This window comes from Manihot esculenta, chromosome 8 (genome assembly GCF_001659605.2).
Source record: "Manihot esculenta cultivar AM560-2 chromosome 8, M.esculenta_v8, whole genome shotgun sequence".
Taxonomy (NCBI): domain Eukaryota; kingdom Viridiplantae; phylum Streptophyta; class Magnoliopsida; order Malpighiales; family Euphorbiaceae; genus Manihot; species Manihot esculenta.
The window spans coordinates 12,014,294-12,024,003 of NC_035168.2; the positions used below are offsets into that span (position 1 = coordinate 12,014,294).

General features: G+C 31.6%; 1 protein-coding gene across 3 annotated transcripts; it reads left to right on the forward strand.

Moving 5' to 3' along the window:
* The first annotated feature begins 317 nt into the window (after positions 1–317).
* Positions 318–7,192, forward strand: LOC110607532 (inositol-phosphate phosphatase). 3 transcript variants are annotated; one of them, XM_043959447.1, is made up of 12 exons: positions 318–512; positions 608–624; positions 721–771; positions 3,274–3,354; positions 3,490–3,593; positions 3,668–3,752; positions 4,174–4,228; positions 4,330–4,373; positions 5,992–6,060; positions 6,141–6,241; positions 6,317–6,373; positions 6,871–7,192. In XM_043959447.1, the coding sequence occupies exons 1-12, from the start codon at positions 470–472 to the stop codon at positions 6,965–6,967; spliced, it is 804 nt and encodes a 267-aa protein (XP_043815382.1). In that variant the 5' UTR covers positions 318–469; the 3' UTR covers positions 6,968–7,192. The 3 variants fall into 3 exon arrangements, with proteins under 3 accessions (XP_043815382.1, XP_043815383.1, XP_043815381.1); XM_043959448.1 differs by having other exon boundaries at positions 320–482; XM_043959446.1 differs by having other exon boundaries at positions 330–482; positions 569–624.
* Positions 7,193–9,710: the final 2,518 nt, after the last annotated feature.

Sequence of the window (9,710 nt, forward strand, 5' to 3'; positions counted from 1 at the left end):
TATCACTAATTTTTTTAAATTTAATTTAGTATTTTTGGTTATAATAATGATAAATTGAAAAAAATGTAATTTTATTATCAAAAATTTAAAATTTTGAATAAAAATATAATTAAACGTTTGATTTTTTTTATTTAATAAATTTTTATAAGAATAATTCTTAAAAAAGATATAAGGTTTAAAATTGAAAAAAACATTTTAAATTTTTTGTCCAACGGGACTTTGATTTTTGAAGGATGATGCATAAAATTTACTCCAAAAATAGAATTTGATGCAGGGTGTAACTATGACGTGACCGGTAACAGTTGCAGATAGTGTCTAACTGTCCATGTGTATTTAAGCAGAAACGAAGCCCACGTTTCGTTTCAGCAATGCTGTAACGCCAAGGCTCCTCCTCTCAAACAAAAAGAAATCCTTTCGCATTTCATCATCTTCCTCATCAACACCACCCACTAATCCACTTCCTCTCAATATGGATGAAAATGGTTCGACCCCGTTCAAGTTTTCTTCATTATGTTGGTTCTCTGATTGGCATCTGCTTCTTTAATTTAATTTCAATTTTCTTTTGAAGTTTCGGTCTCTGAATTCCTGGAAACTGCTGTTGAAGCAGCCAAGATCGCTGGCGAGGTATTCTTATGATTTCTTTTTTTTTTTTTTGAGAAAACTAAATCTGGTTTTTTAATTTTTTTTTTTTTTTTGGTTTTGTATTTTGGTTGATTACAGGTTATCCGCAAGGGATTTTACCAGACTAAGCATGTGGAGCACAAGGGCCAGGTACCATTATACACACGCACGCACACAGACCCTTTTCTGCTCCTAGTCTCTGCTTTCTTTCTCCAAAGTGTTAGGTTGTAGAATAAACAGGGAACAATGTTGATGTATCAAGTTCATATATATGTTCTTTTTACATTACAAAGATAATCTTGGCAATGTAGTTGAATATCCAGATGCATTTTTGGTACTTTTTTTGTGACATCATTAATACAGTTGGATATAATTGCTGGTCGTAGTATTAGAATGAGAATTTGCTGCATTCTAATGTTAACATAGTTTCTTCAGAAAATTGGAAGGTGATGCAAACTAAAAGAGGAAATGCACCAGAAAGAGAAGAAACATAGAAGAATTGAAGAACATAGAGAGAATCCTAGCCTTTACTCATATCAATTGCACCAATTACAGAGAATGTTTTCCCCTTCTACAGGTTACCCTTTTATACCTCTCCCTCAAACTTCCTTCCCCTCAAGGAAGAAAACTGAAAAACAGAAATTGAACAAACACACTAAGAAAACAAAACTTCTGCTACAACTGTCAACATATATCCAAGTAGTATCTGCAGTGGAATGCCTTTATTTGAAGCAAAATCCTTGCAAGTTGCAAAAAGTCAATTGCATTCTTACAAACACATGCTGTGCATCCTTGCTCCATCCATTGAACTTCATTTTTCATTCTTTCCTCCATTTCTCATACTCATTTTCTTTTAAGAGTTTAACTGCATCCTTGGCAATCTCGCAGACCTTCCATTCATCAGCGTCATGATCAACTTTGTCAACTTGTTCATGTTCCTTTGCCTGCATTTCTGCAACCTGTTTTCTCTTCCTCTTCCTCAAAAGTTGATTTCATTTGAACTCCAGCATTTTATCAAGCAATTGAATTGCTTCTGATTTTCATTCCAAGGCCTTGCTTCATCCATGAGACGGCAAAGTGGCTCTATCTGAGCTATTAATTTTGACATCAAAGAGTTTTCAATTGCAGTATCCACAGAAAATTGTGGTTTTGCTTTGCAATAAGATTTCTATCTCCTATATTCTTGGAAAAACCACAAGCAACAGGGTTATTGGACTCCCTTTTCCCACATTCAGCAAATTCTTTAGTCTTCTTCAATTTCACCAATTCTCCTTCGGGCTGCAAGATTGGTGGGCAATCTCGCTAAACACTGTCATTGATGACAGAAACTTTTTCTATTGATGGTCAATCTTGTTGAACATTATCATTGATGGCAGAACATTTTCCTGGATTTGTTGATGTTCCTCTCTATTTTCATCATCATCAGATGACCTTCTTCATCTATGATGTCACTTATGATAGTCACTCTATTTGGTGCCTTGTCATAATCCTTGCTGGTGCTAAATTGCAAAATCACGCCATAAGCACAAGCCCTTGTACTTTCTGTCATTCAATTTTGATAAGTTTTCATGACTCAGAAGGGAATATAAGGGTGTAATGGAAGGAAAAAGGAGTTGAATCTTGATGGATGGGTACTATTTGTTAACCAAGGAAAAGAAGGAAGCTAGGAAGAGAAGATGGAAAAATGGATTTGAGAAGAACGAGAACTAGAACGGGAAAGTAGGATAATGAGAAAGAGAAGGATATGAAAGAGGGAGAACAGGAAAAGAAGGATTACAATGAACAGAGAAGAAGGAAGAACCCTAGATTCAAGAAAGAAGGTTGTAGGAAGAGTTAGTTCAAGAATTGAGACAGTCTAAAAGTAAGAACAAAATACAGAAAGAAAAGATAGAAAGAATCAAAGAGATAACAAAAGGAAAGAAAAAAAAAAAAAAAAGAAACCAAAAGTGAGAAAAATCGGACTTTTCTGATATCATTGATGCAAACTAAAGGAGGACATGCACCAGAAAGGGAGAAACAGAAAAACTGAATAACTTAGGGAAGAAAGGAATGAACACAGAGAGAATTCTAGACTTTGCTCGAATCAGTCCTTCCAATTACAGAGAATGTGTTCCCTTTTGTACAAATCATCTGTTAGCTCACATCAATCAATATTATACATGTATCAAAAATTTAAGGGAAAGATGGAAACGGAAATACTCATAAGTTTTCTGCTGCAGATTCATAATATGTTGAGAATGCCACAATAAAGAATATTGATGTTTGGGTAATTACTATTTTTTAGGATAGTCAACTATAATTCTTGAGTAAAAGATGTATTTACTAGATTTAATGGGACTTAATTAATAACCTCTCTCCCTGTATATAGTGTATTAAGAGCCTCTACTGTTTATTTATTTATTTGTGGGCATGTATATTCCAATTTTCAGAAAAAGTGCACATTTCACAAGCTGCACTGAGAATGATGAAGTATATAATTCCTTATACTTCATTGTCTTTCCTTTCCTTTTCGTTTGGGGGAATGGGGGGATGGGTGTGTGAGGGATTGAATTTAAGGAAAAGGAACAGAAGTTAGCATGAGCATTAAATGCCCGTGGATATGGGCATGTAATTACTAATTATGCATGACTTCTGCTTCATTCTCAATTGCAGGTGGATTTAGTTACAGAAACTGATAAGGCGTGTGAAGATCTCATTTTTAATCATCTCAAGGACCGCTACCCTACACACAAGGTTGACTCCTAGGGTTCCCTTTCTTCTCCTTCTAGCTAATTAAGTTAAAGATTTTTGCTCAGTGAGGAGCGTAGTCTCCTCAGATTAATTTTGTTATTCTATTGAAGCCTTTTCTTTTACTGGTTTTAATCTTAGTTCATTGGGGAAGAAACTACTGCTGCATATGGTACTACAGAGCTGACTGATGAACCCACATGGATAGTTGATCCTCTTGATGGAACAACCAACTTTGTGCATGGGTATGTGATTTCTTGTTTATTTGATACATAATTTTTTTTTTTTTGCTTTTATATCAAAACATATTTGGTTGTAGGTTTCCCTTCGTGTGTATTTCTATTGGCCTTACAATTGCAAAGGTTCCCACTGTAGGAGTTGTTTACAACCCAATCTTGAATGAGGTGAAAAATCTAATTCTAATACTCTCTTCTGTTTATCATATCAGGCCAGCTATTGGTTTCTGATTTTTCATGGATAACAATATTATGTTGATGATGCAAAATTATCCAACTGATTTATATGTTGCCTGAATGATATTTCCAACTTCCAAGTCTCATCAAATTGTACCTACCAACAGTTGATGAACACTAATTAATTCCCATCTACTTTTCAATTATGGGCTATCCATATGCAAGTGTTGAGTAAAACTGAAGCTAATTATCACAAGGAAATTATTTAACCATGTCTTTTATTTTACTTCTTTCCCATAATGGGGACGTGATCTTATATTGACCCATTGATGCTTGCGGCAGTTTTAAATTATGTCATAAAAATATGTTACTTCGCATGAAAAGTTAACATTTTGTACTTACTGTAATGTAGCTTTTCACTGGCATCCATGGAAGAGGTGCTTTTCTTAATGGAAACCCCATAAAAGGTAATTGAGTTGACTATTATCAATCTTCAAGCTTTGATAAACTCGTTTACTTTTTTCCCTGCAATGTTTAATTAAATGTGTTCCTGTTCTTAAATGTACAGTATCTTCTCAAACAGAACTTGTAAAATCTCTTCTTGCAACAGAGGTAATTGTTTTTGCCATTTCTTTATCTGCTAGTTATGGACATAGTTTTGGTTTGATAAGGAAGTAGAGATGGAGTTAAAATTAATAGTGTTCATAAACAATTGAGTAATATTACTACCCAATCATGTGTGCTGTGTTAACCAAATTAATTGTTGGAATTTGGTTAGACTTGAGATCAAAGTTCTGTCTTTTATGGGGTTTATATAAGCCCAATGGTATATTTGATCTATTTTAAACTTTAAAGATCTTATTTGATCCATTTTAATAGTTGAAGGGCTTGTTTGGATCTAAAAAATAATTAAGAGCTTCAATGATTATTGGCCTATACTTTAAAGGCCAAAACAGGCCTTCTGCCTTAAATCAGTTTATGAACTTTTTGACATTGCAGATGCATTATGTATTTTAGCTTTATTAAATACCGTGTGTTGGACATTCTATTCTTTTATGAACTAGTCTTTTACATGCATAGCTGATGACAAATGAAGAACATTATGTTCACATACAATCAAAATGAAGTCTGAATCTCTGAGATTGCTTTAGGGCCTCGTATTTAGTTCTTGATTTTTCCATCTACAAGAAACATTTATAATTTGGGAGGGATACTCTTATAAGAATGCTGTGGTCCCATTAATCTTTATTTGGGGCTTGGATGCCTTTGTCATTTGAGGGTGCACTTCCATACAAACAGAGCTACAGAAGGTAGCGTTGTTTTCATAAGACTTTTCTTATGTTATTGATTCATGCCACATAAGGAAGCTTTCACTCTAAACTTCTGTGCTCCCCAAAATTTGTATGGACTGCCCTCCTATATATACCATATACAAATTTGAGGTCTGTGCCCTCTGGTTATGTTTTAAAATAAGTTATTGAGGCTATTATTGGTGATGTAACCTGTGCCCTTTGGTCCTTCCTATAGGATCAACCTAAGCAGCAGAAACATGGAAATAGGAAATGACACAAACATATATAGTACATTTGCAATGATTTTATTATCTCTGTATCACATTCATTTTTTCTTTAAAAATGCTAGTTAACATAGACACCAACCTGAAATAAAGGTTTCTTCAATGATAACTATATCAATGTGCATCCTCTTTATCGTTGAAAACTTTAATATCTTGAATTATTTTTGAAAGAGGGATTTTTTTTCTGTTGCTTTATCAGAGTAGAATAGTGAAATATTAAATGTTTTATTCTTGGCTCAGTTTCTCAACTTCGCGATTTTTCCCCTGTTTCAGTACCTTTTTGTTTTCGATTGGCTCAGTTAAAATTCCCATTTTAGAATTTTTTTTAAGGTGAAAAGTAACTGCTCCAATGTGCTCGAAGTTTCTTGAATTATCACTTGATTTTCCAAAATTATATAAGCAAAAATTAGAAAAGAAGAATTTTTTAAAGTTCCTGAGATGTTTCCACAATGTATCGATGAAACTGTCAGACATCAGAACACATGCCTTGTAATGATTTCCGTGCTTCACATAGGTTCAAATCCACTCTTCTTTCTTCAAGTCATACTTGATCTTTTGATGTTGAATCAAGTACATACTTTTGTGCATAAATACTATTTTGCTTAAGGTGGAATAATATTAAGAACTGATCAACTTAAATTCTGCTATGAGCAGGCTGGAACAAAACGTGATAAGACTACTGTGGATGCCACTACAAACAGAATTAATAGCTTGCTTTTCAAGGTAAGTCTAAAACTTGCTTCCATTCTTTGGTAAAATTTGTCGGGTTCCATAAGCTTCATATCAGATTCTCTTCTTATCAGGTGAGATCCCTTAGGATGAGTGGTTCCTGCGCACTGAACCTTTGTGGAATTGCATGTGGAAGACTTGATTTATTTTATGAAACTGGATTTGGTGGTCCATGGTATGTGCTTCTGATTTATTTGAGCAAAATAGAGTGCAATACATACAAGATTGACATTATTACTCCGATGATCAGGGATGTAGCGGCTGGAGTTGTGATCATCAAAGAAGCTGGAGGACTTGTTTATGATCCGTAAGTGATAAATTTGTGTATGTTTTTTTTTTTCCCTTTGTACGAGTTAACTAGGAGTATAAAATTACATCAAAAGTACCCACCAGAAATTTATATCATTATCTGTCCTCACACACCTTAAGGGAGCGAGTATGTGTGGGAAGATATAATGTTAATAATTATCTCCAAAGTTACGGGACAACTAGTATAAATTACCCAGTCAACCAGGGGAATACGAGTATATGACAAGTTAGTGCTGCAGTTTGTGGTCTCAGAATAATACTATGGGCTAAATGTCAAATTTGCATGAGTCATTGTCTGGTGACAGTCACAAATCAATTCATCAGTTGGGCATTCAATAGGTCAATACCTTAAGCTACACGACTAGCAAGCCTTGACATATGCACATGCAAATCCCATAGTGGCGTTGTCATGACACTAAGAACACAAATACGCTGAGATTTTGTTCAGAATATAATAATTATATTAAGGTTTTGGTGGTTGTTGTTTGACATCAGATCTGGTAAAGATTTTGACATCACCTCTCAGAGAGTGGCAGCTTCAAACCCTCTCCTCAAGGATGTCTTTCTGGAAGCTTTGCAGCAATCAGAATGAGAGCAACCACTTTTTCTGAAAATTACAATTCGCCAGATGCTTAAGAATTCAGTTGTTGACAACTTATACCAACTAGTTGATAATTTGTAATGATTCTTCCATATGGCTTGTGGCATTCTAGTAATGCCAAATTATGTGTAGAATTAATCTTGGTAAAAAAACATTATACTTGAAATAATTGCATGTATATGCATTTACTTTAGTTCAATTGATATTTTCAGTCAATTTTTATGTTTTAAAGTGAAAGAATTATTTTAGTACTGTTATGTTTTATTATTTAAATTAATAATTTTAATTTAAAAAAATTATTATAATTTATTTTAAATTATTATATTTTTTATATGTTAATATTAAATGTTTTAAAATTAATAAGAATGTATATAAGTAATAATAATTAGTATTATTTTAAATTTTTTAAATTAACAAATAATTAAATAAAAATATAAAATTATTGCGAAAGGGAAATATCATTTAATTATATAATAAATATACGTTGTTGACTAAACATCCTAAATTATAATTATAGAAGTATTGTTTTACAGTATTTTTTTAATATGTGGACTCCAGCCCGCCATCTGGCGTATTTTATATTTATCCATTTGTCCTTCATCCATTTTCAAACTTGACGTATTTGGTTTGCAATGGCAGAAATATCCGAAGGTCTACAATTATGAAATTTTTTATTTATTTATTATGATTTTCTTTTTCTGAATGATCTACAATTATGATTTTACCGATCAAAAATCTGGGTGGCTTGAGTCCAAAGTGAGGAAAAATCATACTCTTTTCTATTATGGAAAATTGTACTTTATATTTTAATTTTTAAATTATATTATAATTAATAGATAATTTTTATATTTTTAAATTAAATATTTAAATTTATCTATTTTCATTTCGTTTAAATTCAGTCTATTTATTCATATCTCCATTAATTTTAAAAATAAATAACTGATCAAATCTCTAAAAATTATTTTTTTTTATAATATTTTTATTATATTATACCACACATATAAAAGAACCTTTTATATTTAAAAATTTATTTTTTTTTTCATTTTAAAATTTTTATATATTAAAATATATCACTCCTCAATTTAAATTCTACGATTTTACATTTAAATTTTTTAATTTTTATATATTAAAACAGATCATACTTTTAATTCTTAATTTAACATTTACAATACATAATTTTACGTCTAAATTTTTCATCTTTTATATATTAAAACACATTATTCTCTTAATTTAAAATCTACCATTTTATATTTAAATCTTTTAATTTTGGATAATTTACGATTTAGTCCCTAAGTATTATCATTATTAACAAGTCAGTCCCTATATTTTTAGAAACCTATTAAAATGTCCTTATGTTTTATTTCCATCAACGAAATAGTCATTCCGTCCTATTTTTCGTTAAAATTAGATAAAGGAGGAGAGAGAAAATTTTTAAAATCCAATTTTACCCTCAAATAAAACCATTTATTTAGTCCTTGTATATTACAATTATTAACAAGTTAGTCCTTACATTTTTAAAAATCTATTAAAATATTTTTATCTTTTTTTATATCTATTAAAACGTCCTTATCATTTTTTTCCGTCAATGAAATAGTCCCTATCTTTTCTCATATCTATTAAAACATTCTTATCGTTTTTTTATGTCAACGAAATAGTTCTTCCTCATCGTTTCTTTCTGTCAACGAAATCATCCCTCCCTATATTTTTAGAAATTTATTAAAACGTCCTTATTGTTTTTTTTTTGTCAACCAAGTAGTCCCCATCTTTTCTCAGATCTATTAAAACGTCCTTATCGTTTCTTTTTGTCAACGAAATAGTACCTATCTTTTCTTTCGCCCTCCTCCTCCTCCTCCGAAAAAGAAGAAGAAGAAGAAGAGAAAGAAGAAGAAGAAGAGAAAGAAGAAGAAGAAGAAGAAGAAGAAGAAGAAGGAGAAGAAGAAGAAGAAGGAGAAGGAGAAGGAGAAGGAGAAGAAGAAGAAGAAGAAGAAGAAGAAGAAGAAGAAGAAGAAGAAGAGAAAGAAGAAGAAGAAGAAGAAGAAGAAGAAGAAGAAGAAGAAGAAGAAGAAGAAGAAGAAGAAGAAGAAGAAGAAGAAGAAGAAGAAGCAAAAGCAGAAGAAGGAGAAGAAGCAGAAGAAGAAGAAGAAGAAGAAGGAGAAGAAGCAGAAGAAGAAGAAGGAGAAGAAGGAGAAGAAGAAGAAGCAGAAGAAGCAGAAGCAGAAGGAAGAAGAATTGATGAAGAAGAAAAGGAAGGAGGAGGAGAAGGAGAAAAATAATGGGGGGTAATATAGTCTTTTACTATATTTTTAACGGCAAAAATAGACAGAAGGACTATTTCGTTGACAGAAATAAAACATAAGAACGTTTTAATAGGTTTCTAAAAATACAGGGACTGACTTGTTAATAATGGCAATACCCAGTGACTAAATCATAAATTACCCTTTAATTTTTATATATTAAAACAGATCAGTTTTTAAATTCAAAATATGTTATTTTTTCAAAATTTTCACCATTTTCAATTTTCTTAATATTAAATCAAACAAAATATATAACATCAATTTTTTTTTTTTATACACAAACACAAAACAATTTCAAATTAGCTAGTTTGCTGCTATTTTTAAAATTTTTTGGTATAGAATTTAAATAATTATAAACACTTAATTCTTTCAGTCCCTAGATTCAAAATCTGTAATTTTGTCAAAACTTCCACTATTTTCAATTTTTCTTGGAATTTTTT